Source organism: Eumetopias jubatus, unplaced genomic scaffold (genome assembly GCF_037043125.1).
Source record: "Eumetopias jubatus isolate StellerSeaLion01/CBP00866 unplaced genomic scaffold, mEumJub1_p1.0 scaffold_7, whole genome shotgun sequence".
NCBI classification, from domain to species: Eukaryota; Metazoa; Chordata; class Mammalia; order Carnivora; family Otariidae; genus Eumetopias; species Eumetopias jubatus.
This window is the reverse complement of record NW_028274813.1, coordinates 65,313,845-65,330,238: the sequence shown is the minus strand read 5'-3', so window position 1 is coordinate 65,330,238 and position 16,394 is coordinate 65,313,845. Positions and strand designations below refer to the sequence as shown.

At 36.4% G+C, this 16,394-nt stretch overlaps 1 protein-coding gene across 1 annotated transcript in view; it reads left to right on the top strand.

The window, feature by feature from the left end:
- Positions 1-586: 586 nt before the first annotated feature.
- Positions 587-16,394, top strand: part of G2E3 (G2/M-phase specific E3 ubiquitin protein ligase) — a 56,941-nt gene continuing 41,133 nt past the window's right edge. The window contains exons 1-2 of the mRNA XM_028114873.2: positions 587-704; positions 15,456-15,496. Coding sequence (XP_027970674.1) covers positions 15,460-15,496 — 37 coding nt within the window. The 5' untranslated portion in view covers positions 587-704; positions 15,456-15,459. The remainder of the gene's footprint in view (positions 705-15,455; positions 15,497-16,394) is intronic.

The following is a 16,394-nucleotide window of genomic DNA, read 5'->3' as shown; positions in this document are numbered from 1 at the left end:
AAAAAGAGTTGTGGCCTTCTAACACTTATCCTCATGTTTTTTATTTGGGACCAGGAACTAGCTCGACCACCACTTATTTTCACTTCGTGGTTCGAATAAGCGTGATTGGCGCACTTGGCTTTTTGTCTTCCTCAGAGAGGGGAGGGAAAGAGGTTAAATGTCCTGACTGCCGGAATTGAGGAGATTCAGGGAAAGCAGGTTTGTGCCCGGTTTGTTTTTATCTCTTCGCTGTAGCTGTTTACGCGGGGGCGATGGAAGGAGTAAAACCGTCAGGGCCCCATTAGTGCTTTTATTCTCTCCAGTCCTTGAAGGAATGAAACTTCAGCGCCGTCTCTGTCCATTTCAGAAACAAGAGGATCCTCTCAAGAGTCACCGGGCAGAGACACCGACTCTGCGCCTGCTCTTCCTGTGACCTGTGAAGTAAGAACACAGACAAAAGACACTGAAGCGCAGGCAGCACAACAGAGATCGCGTTCCTTCCGAGAAGAGCCCGGCGTACTTCGTCCTTCCCCCACGTCCCGCGTTGCCGCGGGCCGCGCCTCACGGGGGGCGGAACTTAGCGCACCTTCCGGATTGCAGGCGGAAGTGGACGAATTTGAATCTTGTGGGCCGTTGGATGGGGCTGCTCGCGGTCGGCTTTGCGGCTCCGCGGAAGAAGGGAAAAGTGACACGACCATTCTGGAACTTCTGCCCAACGCGCCTTGGTGAGTGAATGGAGATTGGGAAAAAACTGAGTATTCCAGGGAGGGGATTCGGACCGTCGGAGGGGACAGGGGTCGAGAGGCGGGACAGTGTAGCGGAGGCCTCGGAGTGCCTTTGGGGGTGTCGGGTGGTGGGGTTGGGCTTGAAGACTGGGAAGTCGGGGCGCTGGGGAGCGTCTCCCGGGCCGGCGCACACGAGCCGACTCTGAGTATTTAGGATTCCGAGGCCACCCGCCCCCGAGATTAAGCCTTGTTTAATCTGACGTTCTGGTAAACACAGTTTAGTATTTCCGCCAATTGGACTCGAATGCTGAAGCTGTAACAGTAGTTAGATCTAATTGCGAAAGCGTTACTACAGGTAAAAAGAATCTTCCTTTATTAAAGATGGAAGGTTGGGGGCAGGTTTAGAATGAGGAGATACTGTACGTGGCTTGGGGTTCCTCCTAAGAGTGATACTCAGAGTCGTCTTTATTACTCTGGACCGCAGGGAAATGACAGTCTTTGAAATGCCCGGTGGGGATTTAAACTGAAATCTGAGTATCCTTTGTATTTAAAACCCGGATATTTTTCTTTCACGATTGACATTTTTCTTGTACCGCAAAAATCCGAGACTCTTGCTCATTTAAACTGACTGTAGTAACAGCGGTAATTCATAAAGGTCTTAGTTTGCTAACAATAGGGATAAGGTTTAGCTAGTTCCACAGATCTGCCCTTTCGCCTCCTTCATTCATTGGCCAAATGGGTTATTGTGGAGTCATTATGGAAACACTCTACTAATGTTTCCGGAATTGGGTTTTCTTTGTTTTGTTTTTTTGTTGTTTGCTTTATTAATTTTAGTGATGAACTACCTCAAATAACAAACGCTTTTTAACCCCGTAGCAAAGTCTGCCTTCTTCTGGAATAGTTTAAATGTGTACCCTACATCTAAAATATAAATGAGTTTAAATGTATAGAAATTTTCGATCTTGCCTTATTGAACACTGTCAGACTAATACTGTGTTGTTTTATAGGAACCGGTATTTTATGTTCCTTTTAAGATTTTAACACCAGGGTATCATACCATAACAATGCATAAATATCTTTTTAAAAATAGACATTTCTTCATCTATTGCTGCTCCTACTCTCCCATCCCTGCTAGTGAACTTTTGTTTCATTATTAGCCAGGAAAAATAGATTTAAATATTCAGTATTTATGATTGTTGAAATTTAAACATTTGTGTAAGATTGCAGCAAAGACATTAGCTGTACTTTCCTAAGAATTGCAGACAGCTGTTCCGCTCATTTTATGCGCGCTACCAGCAAATAGTAATTAAAAAAAAATTAGTCTCTACATTTTAATAGGTTTCTTGTCCTTACCTGGACTTTTTTCATTTATTTTTGCTCTATCTACCTAAATCATCAGTGAATTTCAAATTTTCTTCTGTACACATTACCTTGAAGGGTTTGTTAAGTGCTGATTCCTACACTTCAAAATTAAAGATTTATCTACTTGAGAGAGAGGGAGAGAGAAAGTCCCAAGCAGACTCCATGCCCAGTGCAGAGCCTGTGGTGCTCCATCTCCCAAACCATGAGATCACCACCTGAGCAGAAACCGAGTCTGCAGCCCAACCAACTGCTCTACCCAGGAGCACCCTGACGGAGTTTTAAGGGCACTGACTTGATCTTTCCTCGAGAGGCATTATAATATACTGTTAAGGGCACGCAGCTGGAGTCAGATTGCCTCGGTTCAAAATTTCATCTCCACCAGTTGGTAGTTGTATGACCCAAGCAAGCTGCTTTACCTTTCTGTGCTTCAAATCCCTGACCTGTGTTAATGGGATAATAACAATACCTATCTTGAAGGATTATTGTGAGAGTCAAATGACTCAACACATATAAAAATCTTAGTGTGTGGCACATAGTAAATGATACCTGTATCTCCGATTATATTGAGTTACTGAGCATTGTACAAACCACATTACGTACATTATCTCAATCTTCACATATAGCACTGCAATATTTACTATTTTCATATAAGTAAACGGAGGCTAAGAGGGTTCAGTTCTCACACAAGTACCAAAATGTTTGAACCAGGTTCAAAAACTAGATTTAATTAGAAAATTCATGCTTCTTTTTTATGTCATTATTATTATTATTTTAAATAATGCTTCCTGCCTCTCTCTGCAGTCTGTCCTTTCAATTATTGCCTCTTAAAAATCTCTGATGACTCCTCTTTGTCTACCACATATAATTCAGATTTATCAACTTTTTCATTTTTTTACAAAGCCCTTGTCAATCTGGTTCCAACCTCTCTTTGCAAGCATCAGCTTCATAATATTCTACCACTCTTTTCCAACCTGTGATGTTCTATCTGTACTAGTACCGTTGTCCAAATCTGTTCTCTCATTTTTATATGTACTTAGCCATCAACTTTTTTAGGTCCCTTTAAGATTTTACCCAGTGGGTTTCCAATACTTTCCGAGACTTCCCCAGGCGGCCTTCTTCCTCTGTGCAATTTAGTTGGAAACGTAGCACTAGACTGAGAGCTCTTGTCCCCTTTGTCTTTATATCTGCAGTTCTGGGTACAGAACAGTGAGTGTCCTTGTACTCTGAAACTGTATATGTCCAACCAGTGCTTGTTATCTTAACAATTTAACACATTGTGTCTTGTTAAATGCTGAGGAAGTTTTTTTTGGTTTTGTTTTTTTTTTTTACTTTTTTTCTGAAGTGATAGAATGTAATTCTGGATAGCTTAGTAGAGATATTAGTGATACCATATGGTTTGTAAATTTCACAAATACAGAAAAATATGTATAGAAATTGTAGGTTCAGAAGACATTTCAAGTGGTAAAAAATTACGAGTAATATTTACTAACATTCACAGAACTCCAGATGCTTTATACATATTTTCTCACTTAATCTCACTTTTCTCACTTTTATTATTATCCCCATGTTAAGATGAAGAAACTAGGTACCAAAAGATATAGTAACTTAAAAAAAAGTTTTTTTTCCACCATTTTCTCCTGGTGGAATTTTTTTATTACAAGAATAATATATGTTTAGTGTAATTAGATAATAATAGGGAAGTACATACATAAGTATTCATTTCTATGTTAATTCAGTTCTAAATTAAGAAAATATTGGGGAGTTAAAAAACAGCAAAATTTGCCTTTCCTTTTGAGTTTGAATAGCTGTTACTTATCTCTTTGCCCATAACCTTTTCTTTAAAAAGCTGCCCAAAAATACAGGGACATCACTCTAAAGACCATTGGGTAGGGTTTGGTCTAAGGAGCTTATGATCCTAATATGCTCCCATTCCACACACCTTCTCCAGCCAAAGAAGTACCAGATACATGAATGAATAAGAGCTGAATGTCTAGGCCATTCACATTATTTCTTCTTGAATTTTGGAATTGGGATACCAAAAACTACTGGAGCCAAGCCAGAAGGGTCTTTATATTGCTGAGATCACAGTGGAATCATGAAGAAATAAGAAAGTGTGGCATAGGGAGCCAATAAACAGTGGGGTAGGGCAACCTGTTTTCCAGAGATTAGTTATAACAGTCAGTAAAGCTTATAACTTTATTGCTTTTCCTTTTGTTGTTAAGACTATTTTTTTAGAGCAATTTTAGTTTCATAGCAAAAATGAGGGGAGGATAATAGTGATTCCCCCCCACATGCCTAGCCTCTCCCATTATCTACATACCCCACTAGAGTGGTACATTTGTTGAAATCGTTGAACCTACATTGACACATGATAAGCACTCAAAGTTCATAGTTGAAATTACAGTTCACTTTTGATTTTGTACATTGTTTGGGTTTGGACAAATAGATGATGACAAGTGTCCATCATTATGATATCATACAGAGTATTTTCACTGTTGTAAAGATCCTCTACACTCCACCTTTCCCAACCACTGATCTTTTTACTGTCTTCAGAGTTGTGCCTTTTCCAGAATATTATATAATTGGAATCATACGGTTTATAGCCTTTTCAGATTGCCTTCTTTCACTTTGTACTATGCATTTAAGTTTTCTCTTGAAAACTTTCTCAATGAGCTTGATAGCTCATTTCTTCTGTGTCTGGATGATCCATAGTTTGTCTGGATCATCCATAGTTTATCCATTCACCTACTGAAGGACATCTTAGTTGCTTCCAAGGTTTGGCAATTGTCAATAAAGGTGCTGTGAACATGTGAACATTTTGGTGTGGACATAAGTTTTGACTTCCTTTGGGTAAATACTTGAGGAGCTTGATTGCATAACTGAGGTAAATCCCACTTGGTTGTGGTGTATAATTTTTTAAATAAGTTGTTAGACTTGATTTGCTAATATTTTGTTGAGGTTTTTTGCATCTATGAGAAATAATGGTCTGAAATTCTTTTGCAGTGTCTTTGACATTGGTATGAGGGTAATGATGACAGAATAAGCTAGGAAGTATTCCTTCTGCTTCTATCTTCTGAAAGAGGTTGTAGAGAACTGGTATAATTTCTTCCTTAAACATTTGGTAGGATTTGCCAGTGAACCTATCTGGGCCTGGTGCTTTCTGTTTGGGAAGGTTATTGATTACTGATTCAGTTTCTCTGATACAGTCCTATTCATTGTTTATTTTTCTTTGAGTTTTGGCAAATTGTGCCTTTTAAGGAATTGGCCCATTTCATCTAGATTATCAAATTTGTGTGCATAGAGTTCATGATATTCCTTTATTATATATATATTTTTTAAAGATTTTATTTGTCAGAGAGAGAGAGTGCGAGCACAAGCAGGGGGAGTGGCCGGCAGAGGAAGAAGCAGGCTCCCTGCCAAGCAAGGAGTCCAATGTGGGACTCCATCCCAGGACCCTGGGATTGTGACCTGAGCCGAAGGTAGATGCTTATCCAACTGAGCCACCCAGCCATCCCTCCTTTATTATATTTTTAATGTCCTTAGGATCTGTAATGATATCCCTTCTTTAATTTCTGGTATTAGTAATTTGTGTCCTCTCTGATTTTTTTCTTAGCCTGTCTAGAGTCTTACTTTATTGATCTTTCCAAAGAACCAGCTTTGGTTTTGTTTATTTTCTCTACTGATTTCTTGTTTTCAATTTCATTGATTTCTGCTCTAATTCTCATTACTTATTTTCTTCTACTTAATTTGGATTTAATTTACTCTTTTTATAGTTTCCCACAGTAGAAACTTAGATGACTCATTTTAGATCTTTTCTAATATATGCATTCAGTGATCTAAATTTCCCTTTAAGCCCTGCTTTGACAGCATCCCTCAATTTTAATGAGTTGTGTTTTCATTTTCATTTAGTTCAAAATATTTTGTATTTTCTTTTGAGATCTTTTTTACTCTTGTGTTTTTTAAAAATGTGTTATTTAATCTCCACATATTTTTCAGATTTCCCAGCTGTCTTTCTGTTATTGATTTCTAGTTTAATTCCATTGTGGTCTGAGAGCAGACATTGTATGATTTCGATTTTAAATTTGTTAAGGACTTTTTTATGGCCTAGTATATGGTCTTTCTTGGCAAATGCTCTATGTAAGCTCGAGAAGAATCTGCATTTTGCTGTTTTTGGATAAAGTAGTCCATTATATCTAGTTTCATGATGTTCAGTTCAACTATCAAATCAGTTCCTTACTGATTTTTTGCCTACTGGATCTGTCCATTTCTGATAGAGAGGTGTTAAAGTCTCCAACTGTGGTTGTGGATTTACTTGTTTAATTTAATTACTGGGTGATATGGTAGTTCTACATGTGATGTGTTGAGCATCTGCCAGACTATTTTCCATAGTAGGTTCTCCATTTTACATTCCCATTAGCAACGTATGAGGTTTCCAATTTCTCTCTATTCTTGCTTTTTTAAAAAAAATTTTTAAAAAGATTTTATTTATTTGACAGAGAGAGAGAGACAGCAAAAGCAGGGGGAGTGACAGGCAGAGGGAGAGGGAGAAGCAGGCTCCCTGCTGACCCTGGAATCATGACCTGAGCCGAAGGCAGATACTTAACTGACTGAGCCACCCAGGCACCCCTCTATATTCTTGGTTTTTAAATTATACTCACTTGAGTGGGCATCAGGTGGTATCTCGTTGTTTTAATTTGCATATTCCTAATGACTAATGATGTTGAGCATCTCTTTAGGTGCTTGTTGATCGTATAAATAGTTTCTTTGGAGAAATGTCTATTCAGACCATTTGCCTGTTTTTAAATTTGGTTGTCATTTTGTTGTTGAGTTCTAAGTTTCTTAAATATTTCTGGATACTTGCTCTTTATCAGATATATGATTTTCAAATATTTTCTCCCATTTTATGGATTGTCTTTTGACTCTCTTGATTGTGTAGTCCAAATTATTTGTTTTGTTTTTTTGCTTATGGTTTTGGAGTCATATATAAGAAATCGTTGCCAAATCCAAGGTCAGAAAGATTTACATAACCCTATGTTTCCCTCTAAGATTTTTATAGTTTTTGCTCTTACATATTAAGTCTTCAATCTGTTTTTTGAGTTAATTTTTGCATCTAGTGCAAGATAGGGATCCAACTTCATTGCTTTGCCTGTGGCTACCCATTTGTCCCAGCACCATTTGTTGAACAGACTGTTCTTTCCCTATTGAATAGTCATGGCACCCTTGTCAAAAATTAGTTGATCACAGACTTACAGCTTTATTTCTGTACTCTTTTCAAATTGATCTATATGTTTATACTCATGCCAGTACTAACCTTTTTCAGTTACTATAGCTGTAGTGGTAAGTGTCCAAATTAGGAAGTATAAATCATTCACTTTTTATTTTTTGGTTTTGACTGTCGAGGGTTCCTTGAAATTCATATGTGGAGGGATACTCCGCAGTTTTGTGTTTTTTTTTTCCAGCTTTCTTTCTTTCATTTGTTTGTTGGCCTTGTATTTCTTTTCTAAACTATATATTCAACTCCCAACCTCATTTTAGGAGGCCAGCATTACCCTGATACCAAAGCCAGGTAACGACACTACAAGAAAAGAAAACTACGGGCCAATATCCCTGTTGAGTGTAGATGAAAAAATTCTCAACAAGATACCATCAAACCAAATTTAACAGCACATTAAATGATCATGATACCACATAATCCACTATTTCCACATCAGGATATTTACCTGAAGAAAATGAAAACACTTGATTCCAAAAGATACCTGTATCCCTATGTTTATTGCATTATTTAAAAGATGTGGAAGCAACCCAAGTGTCCCTCTATAAATGAATAGGTAAAGAAGATATGGTGTGTGTGTATTTACACGGAATATTACTCAGGCATAAAAGATGAAATCTTGCCATTTGTGACAACATGGATGGATCTAGAGGGTATTATGCTAAGTGAAATAAGTTAGACAAATACCATATGATTTCACTTATATGTGGAATCTAAAAAACAAAATGAATAAATAAAAACCAAAAAATCAGAAACAGACTCATAAATACAAAGAACAAATACAAAGAACAAACTGATGGTTGCCAAAGCAGAGGGGTATGGGAGGGAATGGGTAAAATAGGTGAAGAGGATTAAGAGGTACAAACTTATAATTATAAAATAAATAAGTCATGGGGGATGAAAAGTACAGTATAGGAAATATAGTCAATAATATTGTAATAACTTTATATGGTGAGAAATAGTAACGATTTATTTTGATGAGTATTTTGTAATGTTTGTAAATGTTGAATCACTGTTGTACATGTGAAATTAATATTGTATGTCAACTATACTTCAATTTTTAAAAAAAGGATCATACACCATGATCGAATGGAATTCATTCCAGATGCAAGGATGGTTCAACCTATGCAAATTAGTGAATGTGACATATCAGATTAATAGAATGAGAAATAAACATCAAACGGTCATATCAATAGATCCAGATAAAGCATTTAAGAAAATTCAACATCCTTTCATGATAAAAATTCTCAAATTGGGTACAGAAGGAACATATCTCAACATATTAAAGGCCAAACATAACAAGCCCACAGCTAACATACTCAGCGGTGAAAGGTTGAAAGCTTTTCCTGTAAGATCAGGAATAGAACAGGGGTGCCCACTATCACCATTTCTATGTAACATGGCTGGAATTCCTAGCCTGAGCAGTCAGGCAAGAAAAAGAAATAAAAGGCATCCAAACCAGAAAGGAGGAAGTAAAATTGTCTATTTGCAGATGACACAATCATATATTGAAAATCCTAAAAAATCTCACGAAAAAACTTTTAGAATAGCTATCCTGCTGTAACAAGAGGGAATTTGGCTTACTTTATTGTATTAGTTATCTGTTGCTGTGTAACAAATCAGCCCAAAACTTTGTGACTTAGAACAACAAACATCTTGACAGTTTCTGTGGGTCAGAAATTTGGGAGCAGCTTAGCTGTGTGGTTCTGGTTTAGGGTCTCCCATGAAGTTGCTCTCAGTTTGTTAGCTAGTGTTCAGTTATATGAAGGCTTAATTGGGGTTGAAGGATTTGCTTCTAAAATGGCTCACTCTTGCTTAAGTAGGCTTTTCCAAGGATCATCTTCAAAGTCTTTATGACCTGGCAGCTAGCTTCCTCCATGATAGAGTGTAAGGAGGAAGTCACGGTGACTTTTATGACCTTGTCATACATTGTCATTTCTGCCAGCCTTTTTGGTAGAAGCAAGTTACTAAGCATGGCCACAATCAAGGAGAGGGAAATCAGGCTTCATCTTTTGAAGGGAGGAGTGTCACTAATTGGCCAAGTGGAGGTAAGCAGTGGAAGAGACTCAGATACTTTTTGACAGTGGCTTCTTGGAACTCTTCATTAAATTGTTCATGGTGTCTCAAGGAAGGAGAGAATAGTTTGCTATTATTTAGAACACCAAGTCTGTTAAGACTTGGGCTGTTATTGAGACATATATTTACATAACATTTTCCTCCTTCTACTTAGGAAGTTTCAAAGTTCATACACTGGAAGGAGAACAAATGATAAAATCAATTAAAAATATATGAATAGTCTTTTTTTTAAGATTTTATTTGAGAGAGAGAGTGCGAGCATGGTGGGGAGGGGCTGAAGGATAGGGGGAACCAGGCTCCCTGCTGAGCAGAGAGCCAGCCGCTCATCCCAGGACTCCAGGATCATGACCTGAGCCACCCAGGTGCCCCTCTTTCTTTCTTTCTTTCTTTTTTGCTAAAGTTTTGGAGACTGAAATAAAGTGATCATCAATCAGGATTTAGAAAAAAGTTTTATTTCAGGTCGGGATTAAGAAGAAGGCTAATGTCAACTGGTCAAAAGTATGAATTGTGTGCTATCTTTAAAAATCCAATTTGGGGATAGCTTTTAATTTTGATATAATTTTAAACTTAGAGAAAAGTTACAAGAATAGTATACAGAACTCCTGAATAATATTCAGCAATTGTTTTGTGACCTAAAAGTCAGCCTAAAACCACCAGAGATAAACCTGTAATGTGATAAAGTTAGGTTTATTAACTCATTGCAGTGAGAGAGATTGCAGACCAGAGGAACCACAGGGCTTCTCACCAAACAAAGGGTAAAACAATTTCTTGAAGGATTTTGGAGAAGGGTGGCATTTAGGTGAAATTTAAATGAACTAGTGTTTTGATAAGATCAGGCAAAGCCAGGGCTGTGTGTAAACTAAAGGAGTCAGCAATCGATCTGGACTACACAGTGGACCTATGGTGTTGTTTCCTTGAAAGCTACAAAATTAAGAGGAAGGAGGAATGTTGTGTTCAGAAAGCCCATATCCATAGCTCTGTATCTTTGTTGGAAATTGAGATTTCTTCTCAATTACTGACTTAGATCCTTCTAAGGATCTATCAGTTACTGACTTAGATCCTCTTAGCAAAAGTAGGATATTTCAGAAAGTTTCCTCATGTCCTTTTCCAGTCATTTCTCTGAGAGATAAGCACTGTTCTGATATTTTCATGGTGGATTAATTTTGCCAGCCTCAGAACGCCTTATGAATGGAATAATGTAAATATGAATGGTATGTAGTTTCTTTTACTCAGCATAATATCTGTGAAGTTCATTTGTGGGTTTTTTTTTTTTTTTTGCATCTTGCAGCACTTCCTACGTTTTTATTGCTAAGTAGTAGTTTTTTTTGAAGATTTTATTTATTTATTTGGGGGGAGAGAGAGTGTGAGCATGGGGTGGGGGGTGGAGGGTGGAGGGAGAAGGAGAAGCAGGCTTCCTGCTGAGCAGCGACCTTGATGCAGAGCTCCATCCCAGGACCCTGAGATCATGACCTGAGCCAAAGGCAGATGCCCAATGGACTGAGCCACCCAGGCGCCCCTATTGTTAAGCAGTAGTGTATTTTATCAATAAATTGCAATTAGTTTATCCATTTTCTTAGTGGTGAACTAGTGGGTTTTCAGCTTTGGAGTATCATGAAGAAGGCTACTATGAACATTCTTGCATAAGGTTTCTGTCTGTATATGTTTTTATTTTTCTTGGATAAATAACTAGATGTGAAATTCCTGCATCAATGGCTAGTGTATGGGTATCTGTTTAACACTTTTACATTTCCTCCAACAATTTATATGATTTTCTCAGTTGATTCATATCCTTTCCAATGTTTGGTGTTGATAGTCTTCTTAATCTTAACCGTTATTGTGGGTATGAAGTGGTCTGTCATAGTGGTTTTAACTTTTTTTTTAAGATTTTATTTTCAAGTAATCTCTATACCCAATGTTGGGGCTCAAACTTAGAGCCCTGAAATCAAGAGTTACATGCTCTACCAACTGAGTCAGCCAGCAGGGCCTTGGTTTTAATCTTTATTATCTTAATTACAAATGATGTTGAACATCTTCTCCTGTGTTTATTAACCATTCACATATCTTCCTTCATGAAGTGTCCATTCATGTCTTTTGCCTTTTTTTTAATTTTTTTTAAGGTTTTATTATTTGACAGAGACAGACACAGCGAGAGAGGAAACACAGGCAGGGGGAGTGGGAGAGGGAGAAGCAGGCTTCCCACAGAGCATGGAGGCTCAATCCCAGGACCCTGGGACCATGACCCGAGCTGAAGGCAGATGCTTAACGACTGAGCCACGCAGGTGCCCTGCCCTTTTTTTTTTTTTGTATTGGATTGTTAGCTTTGTATTTGTTGAGTTGTAGGAGTTCTTTATATATTCTAGGTACAAAGCTTTGTCAGACACATCTTTTACGGTGGCATATATATTTACTTTTTTGGTCATATCTTTTGATGAGTGGAAGCTTTTAATTTTTATGTAGTAAAATTTATTACTTTTTCTGTTAAAACTTTTGTAGTTGTAGCTTATACAGTTAGGTCTATGATCCACTTGGAATTAATATTTTCATGGTGTGAAGTATAGATCAAGGTTCATTTGTTCATTTGTTTTCCATATGGATATCCACTTTTTCCAGCACTGTTTGTTGAAAAGACTTTTCCCCGTTGATTGCTTTGTTACCTTTGTTGCAAATCAAATGACTGGAAAAAGATCTATTTCTAGGCTTTCTAGTTTTGTTCCATTGGTCTATGTGGAATTGTGTATATTAATATACTTTGAAAAACTACATAAAGTGTTTATTAGATATTGGCATACATAGGAAAAATCTTTCCCATACATGTTTTGCTAGCATTGGAGATCTTATGGTCAGCTTATAGCCTATGACATTTGGAGGCTTTTCAGCATGGTTCTCTACATACTCTATGATACTCTGTGTGTGTGTGTGTGTGTGTGTGTGTGTGTGTGTGTGTGTGTGTGTCATGTGAGATTGGTTCACTTTTAATTCTTTTACATTTATTTGTAACTATGAGAAAGCTCTTGTTTTAGTGCAGAGTTTTGAGACTAGTAATAACAAAAAATTCAGACACCTTTTTTCTTAAGGTAACATAGTTATTATATATGTTATAAAGATCTCAACAGAACTTCATCACACTGTCCACCAAGAGATGCCTTGGGTCCTTGCAGTGGGAAGGGGAAGAGGAAGAGAAGATGTAGCCACATAGAAAATGTAGTCTAGAACCTTGCTCGTCATATCATTATCTCTGGACTATGTATCAGTCATATTCAAATATTTATTAGCACTGTGCTGAATAATACAGGAATTTTACCCTCGGGGAATTTGCCAGCGTAGCTGAAGAATTAAAAAAATTGAAGTAAACATAATACAAAGTAATATGTGATTAATGTTTGCTTTAAGGTCATTGAGAGAATTTTAAATATCTTTATTATAATTGTGTTGTGGACCTCAATCATTATTCTGAATTACAATAAATCTAAAAGTAAAAAAAAGATAGTTGCAATTTACCCACAGAGGGGAGAAGGTAGGAATTATAAACTGGAGAGAGTGGATCTCGAATATAAATCTATGTTGTTGGATTTGATTAAGCATCATTTATAAATTAAAATTTTTATGTTTACGTGAACTACAGTTATATGTTTATGGAATAAACATGTACTTATATGTGAATAGATTTTTATGCAGAATTCGTCAGAAGTTGAATTATAGAGGCTGAACTTTAGGAAATAAATTAAGGGTTGCTGGAGGGGAGGTGGGTGGGGGGAAGAGATAATTGGGTGATGGGCATTAAATTAAGGTGGGCACTTGTAATGAACATTGGGTGTTATATGCAACCAATGAATCACTAAATTCTACCTCTGAAACTAATAAAAAAATATAACTGGAAAAAGTTGAATTATAAAGAAGTCCTAATAAAAGAGGCATTTAATCTTCATATTTATTGTATTTCATCGGTTTTAAGATGGACCCCTATCTCCATACATCTTTTAGCATGTTTTAAAATCAGGTTGTGATCCTTAGTCAGTCTGGCTAGTGGGGCAGTCTGCAGTCATTGTATGAACATGTATAAACATCAAAAGTGTTGTCATATGCCTGTAGAGTAAAATCTGTGCTTCTTAAAAAAAAAAAAAATAGAAAACACTTTTTTTAATATATTTAATTTATTAATTTGAGAGAAAGCAAGAGAGAGCATGAGTGGGGTAGATGGGCAGGTGGGGAGAGAGAGAAGCAGACTCCCCACTGAGCAGAGAGCCCGATGTGGGGCTCAATCCCAGGACCCTGGGATCATGACCTGAGCCGAAGGCAGATGCTTAACTGAGCCACCCAGGTGCCCCTAGAAAACACTAAAATACTACTTTAACGTTGCATTAATGGTTGTGGGGAGGAGATGGGAAAGATAGGCTGGACCTACTTAATTGCAAAGACTGCTTAACACGGGGCTCTTTAGTTGTTTTATGGATTCTTTTTAAGAACTACCAATCTCAGGGCGCCTGGGTGGCTCAGTCATTAAGCGTCTGCCTTTGGCTCAGGTCATGATCCCAGGGTCCTGGGATCGATCCGGCTCCCTGCTCTGCAGGAAGCCTGCTTCTCCCTCTCCCACTCCCCTTGCTTGTGTTCCCTCTCTCACTGTCTCTCTCAAATAAATAAAATGTTTAAAAAAAAGAAAACCTTAAAAAAGAAAAAAAAACCTACCAATCTCAATGGCACATGTGATTTTTTGTAAGGAAGAACCAGGAAATACCGAAGGCTTGGAGACAAAATGACCCAAATTTGGTCTGTGACTTTTTATAAAAACACAAAAATGATATGAGAAAATCAGTGTTTAAACCCAAAACAGTTCTTACAATCAGTATGAAATATAAATTCCAAATTCTAAAAAAGCATTGATGGAATTTGATAGTAATCTTTGTAGGGGGTTTTTATCCTTCCTTTGACATTTAATATTCTGTGTTATTTATTATACTCTTTTATTATTTTCATGTAAAGTGGTATAGTCACTCAGTAATGGGTTATTCTATTTCCACTCAACTAGCTCTGACTTTGGACAGCTGTTTAACTTCTCTGAGCATTGGTTTGAAAACTAAAATGAGATTACATTTACCTAGTAGCATTTTTAAGTTTATTCTTTTCTACTTAAATTCCGAGAGCTCACACATACATTATCTATTTGAATCTCGTAACATTTTAAGTAGGCTGTTTATATATTTTTGGTAAAGTGAAACTTTGATGTTAAGATAATCTTCTGATCTTTTCAAACTAGAGAACAAAAAGGTATGTTTCAGTAGTGAATGTAAGTAACTTTGTTAACGAGTAGGGAGTGAGGAAACAGAGGCAGATCAATGTCTTTCAGAATGCACAAGGTTGAACATTTTACTAGAAGATGTGATATGGCAGTCAGATGCTTGTAGCTCTGTGAAGAATCCCTGCAAATGCAATTCACAAATATAGCTTGATAAGGATTGTTTTGTAGGCTACTCACTGGCATTGCTATTGATGATGTGACTTTTTTCCCTAAATAATGAACAATTCTTGATAAAGTTATAAACAAAAATAAAATACAAATTTTCTTGACTTACATAGAAGTTGTAGTTTGAAAATAATTCATTTTCTAAAATAGCAAGGAAAAAAAGACTTTGTATTTATGTGTCAAATGGGCTTAGGTTCTAGGTTAATGTAATTACAGTGTTTTTAACCTATTCAAACATCCAGCTGGAAATTTGGAAGTCTAGACTATTTGGTATACAGGTCTTTTTGGTGCATTACAGGTTATCCTGCAATCCTGACCTCTTTCCACTAAATGACAGTAGTCATCTTAATCTTCTTGACAACTAAAAAACATTCCCTCTGATTTTAACACTGTTCCCAGACTTTAACATGCTTGTTGAAAACTAATGGTTTTAGATATGTGAAAGGTGAGAAAATTAAGTACCAGAGAAAGAAATAATTATGCAACTTATTTGTAATTATTCAGTGACTAAATTTTATTAAAGTTGATAACTTGAAACTTTAGAAATTAAGATGGCTGTATTGTATGTTCTTATTTTTCCTAGTAAAATGAATGAAAATAAACCTGGTACCTCACAGAATCTTGGTAAGTAAAATACTTAAAACATTTTCAAATATAATTTAAAATATTAAGATATTTTACTCTTGCTTTTTTATTACAATAAGACTTTTTAGAATGCTGGCTCAAAATATAGGAATGAGTTCGCTGATCCATGCTTTTGTTCACACATCTGTATACGAAAACATGTATACATTTTGAAATGAATACATTACATGTATTCATTTCAACAAAAATCTGTAAGAGGACAATTTGCCAAATTTTATCAGGTATGCTTTGTATCTGAATGAAACAGCACTGTTTATTTGATAAACAATTTTTTTCATCTTTTTGTATGACTTTTTCTTATATAAGGAAAAATACAGGCAAGGCCATTTTAAACAATACACAGAACTTAACATGAAAAGGAAAACTTACCTGTAGGTGCTCATAACAATCTAAAATAGATTCAGAGACCTTTGCTTTTAGTTGTTGATTTCTTCATTTATTAGTTTTAACAGTATATATTGTTTTGCTACCATGGAAAATGAGAAATTTAAATTGTTAATTTATATTCTTCTGCCACTACTCCCCTCATCTACCCTTTTTAAGATTTATTTTTTGATTCCCTCACAAATTAAAATATACTTAAAACTCTATCTTGACCATCACTGATAGAGAATATCTGTTAACACATCATGTTGGATAAGGAAATTTGCTCTTAATCCTCCCTCTACTTTGCTTTTCTGCTTTTACTTACAGACTTCTATCCACTGTGCTAATTGTTCTGAAACTTAGTAATTCATGGTCTACTTCATGTATTTGTAGACTGCAAATACTACCTTTACTATTATTTACTTAGTATTTTTCCTAAGATTGACTCAATTTTTTTACTTATATGTGTGTATGTCATTATTTTATTTTTTTAAGATTTATTTATTTATTT